Source organism: Amphiura filiformis, chromosome 11 (assembly GCF_039555335.1).
Source record: "Amphiura filiformis chromosome 11, Afil_fr2py, whole genome shotgun sequence".
Taxonomy (NCBI): domain Eukaryota; kingdom Metazoa; phylum Echinodermata; class Ophiuroidea; order Amphilepidida; family Amphiuridae; genus Amphiura; species Amphiura filiformis.
Window position 1 is genome coordinate 18,042,337 of NC_092638.1, and position 18,035 is coordinate 18,060,371.

The 18,035-nt window shown below is 36.7% G+C and overlaps 1 protein-coding gene across 2 annotated transcripts in view; it reads right to left on the minus strand.

The window, feature by feature from the left end:
* Positions 1-733: 733 nt before the first annotated feature.
* The window catches only part of LOC140164477 (Na(+)/citrate cotransporter-like), a 99,822-nt gene continuing 82,520 nt past the window's right edge, over positions 734-18,035 (minus strand). For both annotated transcript variants that reach the window (XM_072187759.1, XM_072187758.1), the window contains 8 exons: positions 15,752-15,871; positions 13,719-13,835; positions 10,312-10,409; positions 8,397-8,515; positions 3,968-4,129; positions 2,732-2,869; positions 1,716-2,135; positions 734-1,556 (listed from right to left, as the gene is read on the minus strand). In XM_072187759.1, the coding sequence (XP_072043860.1) occupies positions 1,929-2,135; positions 2,732-2,869; positions 3,968-4,129; positions 8,397-8,515; positions 10,312-10,409; positions 13,719-13,835; positions 15,752-15,871 (961 nt within the window). In that variant the 3' untranslated portion in view covers positions 734-1,556; positions 1,716-1,928. The remainder of the gene's footprint in view (positions 1,557-1,715; positions 2,136-2,731; positions 2,870-3,967; positions 4,130-8,396; positions 8,516-10,311; positions 10,410-13,718; positions 13,836-15,751; positions 15,872-18,035) is intronic.

Sequence of the window (18,035 nt, forward strand, 5' to 3'; positions counted from 1 at the left end):
CCGAAAAAAGAGAATGTTTATGAAGTATGTACAATGTAGTCAGAAAAATACAGCATTAATTTCAAATCAAGTATTAACCTGATTTGCCAAATGAAACATGGCTAAAGCTATTTTAAGCGATTAAAATCCTTTACTTAGTTCTAACTACATGTAGCAATAAAAAGTTTAATTTTAATATTTGGTCAATTCTGGGAAATAAGGGCCAAAAACATGCATTTTGGGGAAGTTTTTCATGTGATGTGACTATCAGGCCCAAAGACTTGTAAAAAGACTAATTAAAATGTTATCCTTAGACTTATGCCAAGTCATTGAATTTTGTGACTACAATTGAAAGAAATGCATGTTTTGGGGTCATTTTCCCTCAAATTGCAAAAATATTAAAATTTAACTTTTATTACCAAGTAGAGCTAACTAAAGATTAGGTTTAGCTATGTTTCATTTGTCAAAACAGGATAATATTTTTTCCCAAAAGATTAGTGCTGTATTAGTGCTGTATTTTTCTGGAATAGGAATATAGGTCTTATGAGTATGTGAAATAAGCCACTTAAAAGCAGCACAAAAATATTCAGCACACACAATTACATATAAGTATATACATTGTAAAAAGAAATCTGATATAATGAATGATTGGAAGTCTTGCACATCTATTAATTACTTACAAAAAATAAATAAAGAATCACCTAAATTGGTTAAAAAGTAAAACAAAAGTGATACATGGATTTTTTTTCCAAAATTCAAATAACACAGGTGTAACATGATTTGCAACTGTACACTTTGCCTAATTAACTTTTGCTTATAGTACTTTCTTTGAGATGTATGACTAAAAATTAATTTTCTTTCAAAATTTAACCAAGGATTAAAAACCATTATTATGACCACGACTCAAACCTGAGACCTCTGGATGTCCAGACTCCAATTGAGCTTTTACAAGCTTACGGTGTTGTAGCGATATGGGCTATTCCACTTGAAATCCACACTATTCCAGTGCAAGATTTAGCAAAAGTCTTCCACAGAGGGAGTATGGGCTTCAAATAGAACAGACAATTGGCAGGCGTTTAGTTTTAAGGAGTGCGGAGGAGTGTGATCGCACTCCTCAAAACCAAAGTCTGAATTGGGTAACTTCCATTTGACATACTTACTCCAGTTGTGGAGGATATAGATATAACCCCATATAGAATGATAGTAGGGGTTTCAAAATAATTAACCGTAGCCATTTCCATAAGAAGACTTTTATAAATTTTGGAAGATTTCAAGCAGAATATTCCAATAGATACAAGTTAGATCAGGTATAACTATGGAGATCGGAGCTATGGAGATTAGTCCTACAGAGAAGGAAACTTTTGGTATTTACATACCTATTCTATATTTTTATAGATCCGGTTAGAAGGGCAAATACATATTTTGCAATAACATAATATTAGATGGCTGCAGTTTAATTTTTGGACTTAGCTGGCTAGGATTAAAGGAGGAAAAGAAGGGATTAAAGGGATCCCTCCTAAGTCTAACCTCCATAGTTAGACCAGGTCTACAATTAGACTTATTTTGTGCATACGGACCTATAAGTCTAACATCCACAGTTAGACCAGGTCTAAAGTTAGACTTATTTTGTGCATACGGACCTATAAGTGTAACCTCCATAGTTAGACCAGGTCTAAAGTTAAACTTGTTTTGTGCATACAGACCTATACAATTAGACTTGTTTTGTGCATACGAACCTATAAGTGTAATTATTAATCATATTTCTCTTGCTTCTATAGCAACAAGCAATTTTTCATTTGACTAAAAAAACACAAAAACACAATAAAAACGAACAAGTCTTGTTAGGGTCAAAAAGGGCATCATAGTGCTATAATGTACATAAACCAGCTAGGTCTCACAGTTTTCAAAAGGGGCATTCTTAGTAGAAAGAGTAATTGTTTTCAGTCCTACTAGTAACACACACAAGTAGTAGTTGCACCATACATAGTTGTCATATTAGGTGAGAGAGTTGTCAAGTCGACATCACGGCATGTACCGTTAATATCAGGGGCCCACTCTGGGTAATTGAAGACATCAAACATGGGGGCACCCAAGGTGTTTATCATCAGGTTGATTAGGCAGATTCCCATTATGTTCATGACAATACCAGCTTTAGCCTGTAATGAAAAACAAACAAACAAAGTAGTAAATACCTAAAAATGTAAATTCTATGCTTCTTTCACATCAAAATTCAGATGCAAAACTCGATATACACCATTTTCAAACTTTTTGCGTTAAGGTTGGTCTTAACCCTGGAATTATGAAAACTTTTGGGCCTCATAACTGCTAAATTGTTGGTCTAAAGTATATAAAAGTATACATGTTTAGAATGGTAAAGACTTGATAAATTCATCTGTGAGGTCAAATTTGCTATTTTTAAAAACTAGATAAAAATATCTAGGAACCTATTTTTTTCATTTTTTTGAATTTCAACCAACTTTGAAAAAATTGCACCAAAAATGGTCAAAAAATGCTAAATTTTCAAAAAAATCATTAAAAAGCCTAACATTTGCCCAAATTTCAAATATTTTTTGTGAAGTTTATCAAATTTCAACTTCCCAAGTTTCATACGGGTTATCAATTAGCAATAAGTTCCTTGTCCAGGAGAATTTCAAGCTAACTCATTTTGCACGTGAGCATCACTAAACCACTGCTAGGGTTTGAACCCACAACGTCTTACACCATAGTCGAACGCCTTATCGATTGAACTTACCATATCTGGTACAGTGAGTGTTCCATAAGAAAATGCTATTGCATTAGGTGGAGTGGCCACAGGTAGCATAAAGGCATAGGAACATACTACTGTGGCTGGAATCATCAGGTAAAGTGGATTCACACATATACTCTCAGCCTGAAATCAAAATAATGTAATACATGTTATAATATAATAACATACAAATGAAGAATTGCATCTATCAGGCTTTGAGTTTTGAGGAGTGCAAGTGCGATCACACTCCTTAAATGATCATAAGGAGTGTGATTTACCACACTCCTTATATCTTTAAGCTTGCATCACATTTAAGCATAATCACACTCCTCATTCGAAAAAATAGCACTCCACCCAAGTTTGAGGAGTGCTATTTATCACACTCCTCAATTTTTTTTAACTCAAAGCCTGATCTATAAGTGTAATGCAGTAGTCTTTGTGTTCTAAAAATGTTTGATATAATGATTTAGAGAATAAACAATAGGAATTTTTGTTTTTACTATCCTCTACCGTTAGTGATAGACGACAGGCAGGTCCAATATTTTGAGTAGTGGATGCCAGCGCAATTTAATAACGGCAAAACTATTTTTTTAGCAAAAATTAAGTTAACGTCATAAAAACTCCCCCTTATTATAAAATGCACGAAACTTGTTGTGCAACATTTGTTCATATCATTCTGCTTAAAAATCCATCCAAATATGATATAATTGCTCCTGGGATGTTGCTGAAAATATTGCAACACAAAATGCTTGGCCTCTTTTTTCTTTGCATTTTTTTCCTTAATATTATTCTTGATCAGGTAACATATCTGGGTATTCGTGTGCAAGAAAGCTCCCACCTGCAATAGCTGCCAGATGGCACATTTTAAAATTATATACAATATAGAATGCAGATATTGTCAAATATCTATATGGCAGCTATTGGGCTATTCCATTTAAAATCCACACTACCAATGTGGAAGATTTTGGAAATATTTTCCACAGAGGGAGTATGAATTTCAGGTGGAATTAGCACATTAGGCAGCTCCATTTGAATTTCATACACCCTCTAACAAAGATTCAACCTGAATCTTCCTTTGAGGGAGAGTGAGTTTCAAATGGAGCTGCTAATGTGTTAATTCCATTTGAAATTCATACTCCCCTGTGGAAGATATTTCCAAAATCTTCCACATGGGTTTGAAATGGAAGAGCCCACTTGCCGATAGCACCTTCTTGCATATTCCCCTCCATATGATATACTCACCACAGCTGCTAATATAGGAAGGAATATGGTTGCTGTAGCGGTATTACTGGTGAACTCAGTGAAAAAACAAATAATTGTTACGATGATAATGTTGATTGTGACTGGTGACATGAATGATAAGGATTCAAATTGTCCTCCTAACCAATGAGATAATCCTGATACCTGTGATAATGATATGAATGACAATATATTCTTATGAGATCGAGATGCTAGGTGAATTATGAGGATATGGCCAACTGCATGGAGATAACTGAAGGATTGAGATTTCTTATGCAACAAAAGTTTATTTACTGCTACGTAGGCACAAACCAGTTCAATAAATTCAAAATCAATTAATTTCATTGGGATAGACATAAGCATTTGGAAAGAATTTGCAATTTCTCAATTGTCAATGTGAAATACTCCAGAAGCACAACATAAAATAGTGCTCCTGGAGCACAAGTTGAATGCTACATGCTGTATCTCACTGCCCATGTAATGGATAAATATTGTCACCATGCTATGATAATTAACTAACTCATTTTTTGTAATTTTGAGAAACAGTATAAAATATGGTTCAAGCATGCATCAGTTCCGTAATGACCTATTCATTTTTTATTATTACATGTACTTTTTAATTGGTCTCATTATCATTTGTTCTTGTGCAAAGATTTGTGAATAAATATGTTTAAGTGCATGCTGAACCATGATTTGTAACAAAATTACTAACAATGGGTTAGGCAATTATCGTAGCAGGGTGACAATATGTGCCAGATTCTGATTGGCCTACTTGCCAATGGGATAATTCAAATACCTGTCATAATGATAATAAGAGAATGCCTAATAATCTATATCAATAACAAACATAGCAAACATGAGATATTGCCATTGTAAAATACTCCAGAAGCACAATATAAATAGTGCTCCTGGAGCACAAATTTGATGCTACATATGGTACACTTCATTGGCCCTGTAATGGTGGCTAGGTTTCATGCAGATGTGATAACCGTCCTATCCAGTATGATAATCGTGATATCTGCGATAATGATATGAATGAAAAGATGACTCTTATTAATAGTTGGCTACGATAATAGATGCATTTTCATTATTGCAATGATGGAAATCTGGAGGCAGTGCCATTGGGTTATTCTATATAAAATCCACACTGCGACACTACCCCTGTGGAATAGTTTGTAAATCTTTCTTCCACAGGGGGTATGAATTCAAGTGGAATGAACACAGTAGGTAGCTCTACTTGAATTTCGTACACCCTCTTAGAAAGATTCAACCTGAACCTTCCACTGATGGACCGTGAGTTACAAATAGAGTTGGGTTAAGGGGTACTACACCCCTGGCCAATTTTGTGCCTATTTTTGCATTTTTCTCAAAAATTATAGCGCATTGGTGACAAGTAAGATATGTATATTATAGGGGCAAGGACTTGTAACTACTGTACTGAAAATTCAGCAACTCAAGGCAAGTAGTTATTGATTTATTGATCAAATATTGGTTTTCCCTCATTTTTGACTGTAACTCCACAACTGTTGTCTGTGCTGAAATCAAATTTCAAGTGCAGTAGTTGTAGTCCTTGCCCCAATAATATACATATCTTACTTGTCACCAATGCGCTATTATTTTTGAGAAAAATGCAAATATAGGCACAAAATTGGGCAGGGTGTAGTACCCCCTTAATGTACCAATTCCATTTGATATTCATACTACCCCTGTACAAGATACTTCCAAAATTTTCCACAGTGGGAGTGTGCATTTTAGATGGAATAGCTCATTGCATGTGAAGCGTAGTGTTTCTAATAAAAGGAAAGGATTTGATTTGATATGGTTATGGGATATGCTGGTAACATGTAACAGCCAGTAGCAACACCAAGGGGGGGGGGGGTAACAATGCTGCTGTTAATGTGTTTTCATGCAGGAAACGTCAAGCAAATTCAGGATTGAAATCCACAAAATATCATACTATCATAGTCCATCGTGTGATTAGAAATCTCAAATTTTGTTTGAAATATAGGGTATATTAGTTAATTAAAGTACATTATAGTTTGATCAGCTCGTAATCGCGGATTAATATCATTATTGTTTTTATTATTATTATTGTTACTTATTAACATCGCACATTATCAATATATTTTATTTTAGGGCTAAACCGATTATCGGATCAGATATCGTATCGGCCAGATATTGTATGGCCCGATATTGCACAGCATATTTGCAATATCTGTATCGGATCGGATATCAGTAGAGAATCACTGGACTAAAGTGCTAGGATCATTCACAGGCAATTTGAAAAAAATTTGAAAAACCAATACATTTTTAATGTGCGATAGATGTAGAGGTAAACATTAGTTTGTAGTTTGCAAATTAAGGATAACAAACTGTAATTTTTTCATAATTTTTTTTCCATTCTTTTTTTTCAAATTAGCTGAGAATGATCCTAATGATCCTAGGACTTCAGAATAGGTCCAACGGTTCTCCAAAGTTGCCAAAAACTTTTTTTTTACCAATATCGGATCGGATATTGACCGATATTATAAAATCGATATCGGATATCAGATCGGTAGACAAATGCCACATCGGTTGAACCCTATTTTATTTTGAAAATTGTCTTGTGATATGTTGCCAGAAGTAGAACAAATTAATTTAAGTCCTATACTTTGTCTACTTTATTTAACACATACAATATAGACCAGACAGTTTTATCACTCTTAACATGGGTCTACTTTTCGGCATAGTGGTAAAAGCCTAACAATTCCCGACGATTAGGAACTGATCAAAGTATACAATGGTGTATTGAATATTGACAAAAAAAAAGGAGGGCGCCCTCCTTAGCAAATGTCACATTATCGCTTTAATGGGGTGTAAATATCCTAACCCATGGTGCAACCACTGGCAGTAGATTATGATGGTTTAACATCCATACTGTCTACTTCTCCAGCAATTAATTCACTACACTCACCAAAGCTGCCAGAATTGGGAGAAATATGGTTGCCGTGGCAACATTACTTGTGAATTCAGTAAAGAAACATATTACAACAGTAATGATAAAGACTAATACTGGAGTGGGTATTCCACCTAGGGCTGCAAATTGTTCTGCTAGCCAGTCTGATAGACCTGATGCCTGTGTGCGAAGAAATAGATATTTGAAAATCAATACAAAATATATAATCCAAATAGAGGTAAAATCATCTAAAAATGGTAATGGTCAACCATAAGGGAGCTTATGAAAGCATAAAATTTGGACTTGTACAATGTCTTTACAGATCTGTTTCATAAAGGCTGTTAGGCCCTCACTCTTCAGAAGACTCAATGAATAATGATGACAAAATTGATATACACATACCAGAAAATATAATTATAATAAGTTTATCAATAACAAGTAAATAAACACAAACATGTACATGTATACCATGCAACATCTTACTGTAGGTCTTTCAAAAATAAAAATAAAATAAACAGTAAATAAAAAATGTGCCTTTTAGAGTAGACAAAGCACTGTATCTGGCCATATCAAAAGGATATAGCATGCACAAGTCAATCTAAACCCCCGTCCAGGGATGTGAGAGACCAGATATTTATCTGTTTTCAGATATTATTTTTCAACTTCCAGATATTTTTCTACACTTGTTGTGTACAAAAGTATGTATGATTTAAATAATTTCAGATTTTTTTAGCTAAAACCAGATATTTTTTCAAAGACACACTCTCAGGCTTGCTCCCGTCTCAACCATTATGAAATTTAAATGTGAGAAAAAAATAAAAGGAAATATCATCTTTGGCATCATTTCAAAGCATTAAATATGTGTTATCGAATATGCGTGTCGAATGTAGACGACAAGTTTCAAATTTTGGACTTAAGAAAACCACATCATTGAATGGGAAGGGGCAAAAGTACTCTACAGGGACTCAAACGCATTCACCAGAAGAATAAGGGAAGCTATCCAAATCCGCAAAAAGGGGGCCAAAGCAATCAACCGCGACGGAGGTATCGTCTCTCTCGATCTCGTATACGATCCACTGCTCAAAACAAAAACATCATCACTTCCGGGAAATGTCAACAAGCCGTTTCGCGGGAAAAGCAGTGGACCAAGACACTTGTGATCAAGCTGTCAGCCCAGATTGCAAAAGCTAAAGTAATGAGTTATAGTTTTTCATTGGATTTGCCTAGCAAAATGTTTGAATTATTTAATCTACAATCCTACAAATGCATCTATTTACTATTTTAATTGTCGTTTGCAATCGCTATTCCAAAATAGAGCTTTCCAAAAGTGTTGCATCGCAATCGCTCGGTGATCCGAGTATAAATTCAGCTTTAGGCTGATTGCGTCATGGCACCAAGTAGATGCATGTATGCGCAATGGTTTTCCTTGTAAGATTTTTGGGAATAGGGTTAACATTTTTCATTCCAGTTTATATAATAACTGTGCAATAAACCTACCTGACAACCATCGGCTAGTGCAAATCCACCACCTAACAACAGAATGACACTCCAGGGTAATTTACGTTGTGCAGTTTTCCAATCTAATAATGCAGGTCTAGGACCAATTTCTGATGTATCTGAAAAAGAAAAATATTTACAGGAATGTTTTACAGAAAACCTTAATTTGTTTGATTACAATAAAGTAATCCTTTTTTTGAGTGAAATTCCATAGCCAGTAAGTGGCTGCTTCCTGGCTTGATCTGCAATCGACGTTTTTTAAGAACGTGTACAGATGAAGCAAGTTGTTGTTTGCTGTATCAAGCCCAGGTAGACATATTATAAATCCTGTTCCATCAATCTAACATTCTGCTGCACTGCCCCCGACTTGGGACAGGCGGTGGTGGGTTGAGCACTTTGGTCTCGGGAACCATCTCTCTCCAGTGCAGCAACTGTTGACATCAGGGAATCATATTACAGTAGTGGCTACTCCTTCTTGCAGACCGGGAACTGTTGGTATAAGGTGTTGAAGCCAACGTGCCAAGTCATCACCCCTTAGTATACCAAGCAAACCCTTTGTCATGGATCTGCAGGGCAGGACTTGCACTGCTGGAACATCTTGATGTGTGTAAGTTCCATTAGAGGTTAGGCTGGTCACAGGATCCAGGTCCTATGTATAGGGAAGTAAAGCTTGGTCATTTACTAGTATTCAACTTCAGGAATTGGGAGAAATATGGTTGCTGTGGCAACATTACATTATTTGTTGACCGAGAGTGAATATTGGGATAATCCAGTTGAAATCTACACACCTCCTATGGAAGACATGACCTTAATCTCCCACACAGGGAGTGTGAATGTTAAATGGAGTCACTCATTCAGGTAACCCCATTTGAAATTCACACTCCCTGTGTGGGAAATTAAGTTCATATCTTCCACAAGGGGTGCATAGATTTCAAGTGGAATAGCCCATTTGGATTGCTCAGAATTTTGCACAAATATGTTCTTTTCCTACTGTTACATTTGAGGCATTTTGAATGGTGTACTATAAAAGTGGTAATTTTTGTGCTACATTTATTTTTGTGCTTTTCAAATTCCAAGCTTAGCAAAGATAACAACCCATGAATATACCGTAAACATTCGCCTAATGGCGCTATATGGGCTCCCTTGACACAAGTGGAATTTTAGGCACAATCTAAAAGTGTCCTCCCGTAAAATTCCCACCAGCATATAAGGGCACAGAACCTTTAAAATTCTTGTTGGAATTTCAGAGGAGGGAGCTCTCTATTTGCACATAAAATTTACCCCAAGGCAAAGGAGCCCAGGTTCGCCATTATTCGCCGGTATTCCTTTTGTGTATAGGTCAATGTAAGGAAACTTAGAATCACAAATTTAAAAACAAGGGAAACAGTTCATAATTGGCAATGCTCGGAAAATTAACTGTGCGAAAATTTCTACTTTTACAGTATAATTGCGACACGATCACAGAAAATGAGTCGGATGTCGCTAATATCGATTTCAAAATAATGGTATAGATAGTGTTAAAACTCTTTTGTTTTATGTTGTTTTCAGTGATTGATAAACTGACGTAACTTTGCAAAGAAAAGTTGTACCAACATTGGGTTTCCAGTTTCTGATAGCTCTAAAATTATGTCCTTTTTAGAAACTATATGCAAAACTCATTTTCGACCAGGGTCGACATGGGACTCATTCCCCTTGATCATACACTAGGATCCACAACAAGTTCATCTATCAGGGAACAGTTCTTTACCCCAACATATTTGTACATTCATTGAATGACCTTTGAAAATTTGGGTACAAAAACTCATATTCTGAAACTTTATTTCCAATTTTGCAGTATAATTGTTTTATTAAAATAATTGAACTATGCCATTAGGATGAGGCCATTGTGGTCCATAGTGAGGTCATATGAGCTTACCATTTTTTGTGCGGCAGCATAGAAAGTTTGGTGGTTGAGACGGGAATACAAATAATAAAAATGATATAAAAATAGCTGCAGTAGCATCTGATATATACCTGAAAAAAGAAAGAAAGGAAATCTAGCTCTGATTTGAAATGACTTCGTACTCTAGGTCGGTAAACATGATGATGGTTTGATCTTTCCCTAGAGAAGTCCTTTTTAGAGGGCTGGGGTTTCGGAACTATAGCAAGTGCCATCTTCAGAGCCAAGTCTAGCTTTGTTGGTTTAAATCTATTTAGCATTTTGTTTATAATACATGTATGTGACCATCCAGCACAACTGAGCCCTGAAGTCGCCAATCATCATTTTTGAGATATTCAACCAAAATATTCTGCTTGAAATTAGCTTTAAAATGATGTATATCATGTCTATAGTACTTGACATTTAAGTAGTGAAAATCAATAAAACAGTCAATAAATCCTTTGTTTCCTATTGTTTATTGTTAGTTCAATGGAGCATATCTCAATAGTGGCACTGGAGACATCCGGGCTCAGTTGTGGTGGATGGTCACATATGCTGTTATTCTTTTGTATATTAGGCTATTCTACATGTAGTTGAAATCCATACACCCCTATGAAAGACATGATATTAATCTCCCACATGGGAGGGGTAGATTTTACATGGAGTCACCCATACAGGTCACCCCATTTGAAATACACACTCCCTATGTATTAATGACATGTCTTCCATAGGGGGTGTTAGCGCCTCGGATTAGGCTACCTAGATAGATGACGCTTTATAAATGCTTTAAAGTTAAGGGGGTACTACACCCCTGCCCAATTTTGTGCCTATTTTTGCATTTTCTGAAACATTATAGCGCATTGGGGACAAGTAAGATATGTATATTATAGGGGCAAGGACTACAACTACTGCACTGGAAATTTTATTTCAACACAGACAACAGTTGTGGAGTTACAGTCAAAAATGAGGGAAAACCAATATTTGATCAATAAATCAATAACTACTTGCCGTGAGTTGCTGAATTTTCAGTGCAGTAGTTGTAGTCCTTGCCCCAATCTTACTTTTAAACAATGCGCTATAATTTTTGAGAAAAATGTAAAAATAGGCACAAAATTGGCCAGGGGTGTAGTACCCCCTTAAGGTGTACGGATTTCAACTGGAACATTCCAATGAATCATAATACATGAGAGACCAAGAGCAAAAAAGATATTACTTGCATGGAAGACATGATTGGAATCTTCCACACAGGGAGTGTGAATTTCAAATAGGGTTACCTAAATGGGTGACTCCATTTGAAATCTACACCCCTTTGTGAGAGATTAAGGTCATGTCTTCCATGGGGAGGGTGGATTTCAACTGCAATAGCCCATTGTTTTGCTTGTACAGAGCAATGTGGGTACATTACCTCTATTTGTTATTAATAATATTATTATTTATTGTTCGCAAAAGTGACCTGTTCGCTTCTTAGGCCAACAAAAAAATTGTTTGTTTGTCCATAGAGGCTTATGAAACAGTTGGGTCGGTAGGTCGGATTTTTATTATTTTTATTTTTACAGATATTGCACTTGAAACTGACAATTTGAAGACTGGTCAAAACACACAGCACTTTACTGGTTTAACTCTTGAGATGGTTCTGCATGTTATACTGTTCATTTTCTTTACATTTTCTTTCTTAAAATTTATACTAACCACTGTTTTATACGATGTCCCATCGATGCCAAAAAATATTAAAAAAATAAAAATAAATAAAAAGACACGGTCGGGACCAGGGTACACGGTCGGTCGGACGTGGACAAACAAACAATTTTTTTTTTGGCCTTACTGGGACAAGCAAACCTAAGAGATTATTAGAGACAAAGATTACCAACTCCACCATGTCTGCATGTATTTCATTGTGATTTCAAAATATAGGGGCCACAACTTATAAGTTCCCCCCTAATACTTTTTAAAATAAGTTGAAAAATATTTTACAAAATGTAAAAATGTAAAAAGGTATGTATAACCCTATTTGTTTTACACATGTGGACCATTGCGTTCAGTCACAATGGTTAATTGTGTAAGAAAAGAGGCAGTTTTAAAAGTTGCACCTGAGTCCATAGCAGTCAGGTTTTCTTATAGACCTGGCCTACTGTATTGTTTGAGAGTTGACTCCTATGGACTCAGATGCAACTTTTAACACTGTTTAAAACAGTTTTTTTTTACATAGTGAATCATTGTGATTGAACGCAATGATGTGTGACTCTATAATTTGGTCCATATGTGCAACAAATACGGCTACCCGGTACCTTTTTACGCGTTTGGGAACTGGGATGCGTTTGGGAATTTATAAGTTGTGGACCCTATACCTCTGGATTATTTTGCTATGCTCCTAGAAAACTTCAATTCAAAGTGTGTGGTTGTTTGCGTTCTTTGTGTAACACATTGTGCCAAAAATGTGCACAGAGCTCAAATGTAGCCCTCAAGAAAATACATTATTTGGTCTCCATGAGTGACAAACCAATATTGCAGATTCACCATAGAGGCTGTGCATATGTGACCATCCAGCACAACTGAGCCCTGAAGTCGCCAATCATCATTTTTGAGATATTCAACCAAAATATTCTGCTTGAAATTAGCTTTAAAATGATGTATATCATGTCTATAGTACTTGACATTTAAGTAGTGAAAATCAATAAAACAGTCAATAAATCCTTTGTTTCCTATTGTTTATTGTTAAGTTCAATGGAGCATATCTCAATAGTGGCACTGGCGACATTGTCTCGGTTGTGGAGGATGGTCACATATGACGTATCATACCATAAATATGGCGGACTACTCAAATGCATTCAACAAAAGCATGATTGCAATTTACCACGACAGTTTGTCTCACACACATAACAAATGCATTACGATCAAATAGGTTGATGACAACATTTGATTGAATGGACTATACTGCGCCATGATTACGGTGAAGGATACTGGTTCAAATCCTTTGTTTGAAGCCAATCAATAATTTCACGCACAACCTCTATAGCGTTACACCCAGGACAATTTTGAGTAGGTACTCTTTGGGCCTAATCTCTTTGAGGCAAACATAAAAGTGAATAACCATTTGTCAAAATGGCACTTTTGATAGAGTCAAACCCCTTGGTACATCATATATCGAGGGCTTAGAGCAAGAACAAGCTATGTCCACAATTACATGTTACTCATTTCGGCAACAAATGGACGGTTAATTCTGCCCTCTATAATATAATGTAAGCTAGTTCTTGCTCTAAGCCCTTGATATGCACATGATACGCCTCCACATACTTCACACCCCAATTGCTCCTGATCATACAGGATTACACATATACTTTTTTGATCATTTTAAATTAATAATATTATAAATGTAAAAAAAGCATAATAGAAGCATGTGTACTTACTCTGAGACAGGGAATAGCATAGACCAACCAGGGAATCCTGGTATGAAACCAGGTTCTCTTAGTAGCCATAGTAGAGCTAACACTATAAAATGACATAATACAGATGCTTCTGCCCACCTGCAAAAAACATAAACAAACATGGGTAACAAACAATCAATCAATCAATCAATCAATCAATCAATCAATCAATCAATCAATCAATCAATCTAATTATCACCCTCCACAAAAGCATGTGTCGGTCATGCAACATACAAAGCACAGTTCGCATAGGTACTTAGCCATAGTTTGTGGCCCATCAATCAATTAATCAGTCAATCAATCAATTAATCAGTCAATCAATCAATCAATCAATCAATCTAATTACCGCCCTACACTGTGGCCCAACCTGAAGGGCCCACGTAAATTCACAAAAGCATGTGTCAGTCATGCAACACGCAAAGCGTGCCTCGGTCACACAACATGCAAAGCCCAGTTCATGTAGGTGCTGTGCCCATTTGTGTGTTTGCCATTCTATATCAATCCACAATATTATGAGTCCCGCCCAAGCTGATCAGATGTAGGGCATAATCACATCCTAATTGTAAGGCTATCCCTGTGTCTCCCAATTTTTACAATTCCAGATAAGCACCACAAGCTGGATATATGGGCGGTTTTACCAGAATTTGGAACGTAAATCACCCAATTGGGAGGAAAAGCGTTTGACTCAAATTAACTTCAGGTCATAAAACCCATTTTATTACACTTTGGAGCTTCAGAGACTTAAAACTTTTATAATTGAAAGGAAAATACGTCTAATTACAGCCGCAGCCCAACACTTGCAAAAAGGAGCCCAATTTTAGACAAGTAGCAGTGTGCGTTTTTGAGTAGCCAAGTAGCCCAATTGGACACCTAAGGTGCGGTGTTGGCATCACTGTACTTACGAGATACTGCCTTGTTGCTTGTATTCATTCTTGATGACTTCATGTCCAGCTTTGTTAACAGTGTTTCACTTTCTACCACCATCTAGGGTTGTCGGCTTATACTTGTGTCGGTACGGTACTTACGAGATACTGCCTAGTTGCTTGTATTCATTCTTGATGACTTCATGTCCAGCTTTGTTAGCAGTGTTTCACTTTCTACCACCATCTAGGGGGTGGGCTTATTTTATACTTGTGTCGGTACAGTACTTATGAGATACTGCCTAGTTGCTTGTATTCATTCTTGATGACTTCATGTCCAGCTTTGTTAGCAGTGTTTCACTTTCTACCACCATCTAGGGGGTCGGCTTATACTTGTGTCGGTACGGTACGGTACTTACGAGATACTGCCTAGTTGCTTGTATTCATTTTTGATGACTTCATGTCCAGCTTTGTTAGCAGTGTTTCACTTTCTACCACCATTTAGGGTTGTCGGCTTATACTTGTGTCAGTACGGTACCTACGAGATACTGCCTAGTTGCTTGTATTCATTCTTGATTACTTCATGTCCAGCTTTGTTAGCAGTGTTTCACTTTCTACCACCATCTAGGGGGTGGGCTTATACTTGTCTCGGTACGGTACTTACGAGATACTGCCTAGTTGCTTGTATTCATTCTTGATGACTTCATGTCCAGCTTTGTTAGCAGTGTTTCACTTTCTACCACCATCTAGGGGGGTGGGCTTATACTTGTGTCGGTACGGTACTTACGAGATACTGCCTAGTTGCTTGTATTCATTCTTGATGACTTCATGTCCAGCTTTGTTAGCAGTGTTTCACTTTCTACCACCATCTAGGGGTGGGCTTATACTTGTGTCGGCACGGTACTTTTTACGAGATACTGCGTAGTTGCTTGTATTCATTCTTGATGACTTCATGTCCAGCTTTGTTAGCAGTGTTTCACTTTCTACCACCATTTAGGGTTGTCGGCTTATACTTGTGTTGGTACGGTACTTACGAGATACTGCCTAGTTGCTTGTATTCATTCTTGATGACTTCATGTCCAGCTTTGTTAGCAGTGTTTTACATTCTACCACCATCTACGGGGTGGGCGTATACTGTGTCGGTACGGTACTTACGAGATACTGCCTAGTTTCTTGTACTCATTCTTGATGACTTCGTGTCCAGCTTTGTTAGCAGTGTTGCCCTTTTTACCACAGGTGATGCAAGTTGTACAGTCTCTACAACATGCCACACAACTGATGGAATAAAACAAACAAACAATGAGAATTAATGTGGAACCATTACAAATATGCCAACGCAATCAGGTTTGAAAGAAAATTAACCAATCTCATCTTAAAATATCACATACTGTGGCTTCAGAGGATGATTTAAGGAAGCCCCATCATGTACTGCAAAATTGTTATCGCTAGAGTCTCAACTGCCACTTTACTTTTCAAATCCCATTGAATTCTGTGCAAAAGATGTTGTTTTAGAATTGTGTGTGTGTCATTATTACTTGGTCGATTTCAGAACAAAAGTGATGGTAATAATTCACACCTTCTGCATATAACATAAAATGTGAAATCGACCAGCATTTTGAATGTGTTTTTATTGTAAATATAGCTGTCTAATTTCAAATTTAACCATGCACGTATATGCAGTGGGCGTGCAGTGGTGTCATGTTCACTCACACAGCTGTGCTAACCACAAGTAGTGGTGGGTAGTACTTAAATCATCCTCTGCTGTGGCTTTAATGAAAATATATAACTTAAGCAATAAAGTGCAAACTTTGGTTCAATTACCACACACAAAAAGGAGAAGGATACTGTTACATATGATTCTATCAAATATCATCTGTGCAGATGCTATCATAAACCCAGGAATAATTCCTGGGTTTATTATGATTTAAAAGTTTCTGAAAGTTTGGACTTATGAAAGCGATTACATAAGAGTAAACCAAGTGTGTTTAAATTTTCTGTACAAAATATTGTGTGTGGTTTTTTTTATGGGGGGCCAGGGGGGCTAAGTTGGGCCCGCCTCCACAATACGGACTTGCCCTGATACAAAATTCCCAGCTACACCACTGTCAATATCTCCCTTAAAATTTGCTATCTACTGTCTCATCAGGCTATTCCAGATGAAATCCATACACCAGTGGAAGATGTGAACCTATCACGCAGAGGGTGTAGATTTCAAATGAAATCAACCATTCAGGGCAACTGCATTTGAAATTACCACTCCACACTTGCCAGCATTGGAAAACCAGTGACAATCTTATAAGAAGCGGAGCTCTCTCTTGTCATGGCCAGGGGTACTGGGACCCGCTTAAGGGCCCCTGGTGGGGTCCAGGGGCAACACAGGGAGTGGCAGGAGAATAAGATCATGCCCTCCATATGAGGTATATGGATTTCCAACTGGAATAGTCCAATTTTTGTTTGAAAGTTTCTTCCCACCATATCACTGGTAATTACCGTAACCACCCAGGTATAAGCCCACCTTCGGCTATAAGCCCACCCCCTATTTGTCAAAACATTCTGGGAACAAGGGTGCACTCAGGTATAAGCCCAGTACTAAATTTTGGCCAAGTTCTTATCAAATCAATGCTTTGCTCTCATATTTAAGAACAAATGAAAAAAAATATCAGTTGATAATTAACATTCCACACTTATAATTTTAAGAAATTGACATAGATGATAGAAATTACTGGTACATTGGGCATAAACAAATGGGGGATGATTTTTTTATTTTTAAATTCATGAACTAGTTCTTCCCCGGTTATAAGGCCACCCCCATTTTTGAAGTGAAATCTGTGATCTAGGGGGTGGGCTTATACCAAGTGGTTACAGTAATAAAAAACTCATTCTAAAGGGTGTAACTTTCACACAGCAGATTGTGGTGCCAGCTCAGATTGCTATCAGAGTACCATCAACTTTTCATATGCATCCATGACAACATATTGAACATATTGGGTCTGTATCATTTGAATGTTCCTTTCCATGGATCACTAGCTATTAATCATGTTAATCAAAAAACTGTCATTCTAAAGGGTGTAACTTTCACACAACAGATTGTGGTGCCACTGGAATAGCAGATCAGATTACCTATAAATACTGACATTGGTAGGTGTGTGATTTGTTTCACCTCGTCTCTTCATAAAGACAAGACGCCTGTTCTCTACTCATCATTCATTGTGTGGATTTGCTAATCAGCATCAAAGCATTAATTTCAGAAGAACATTCTAACTTTTCATAAGCATATCTTTTTGGAGGATCCTTGCCATAGCAAAGCAATACGTTAAGAACCTAACTTTTCAGTGTTTTCTTTTGCATCTGTGCCTATTCATTTGGAGGATCCAGTTAGCCATATTCAGTCATTTGCAGCATCCAACTTGGTAAGTACATTGTTCAATATTTGTACATG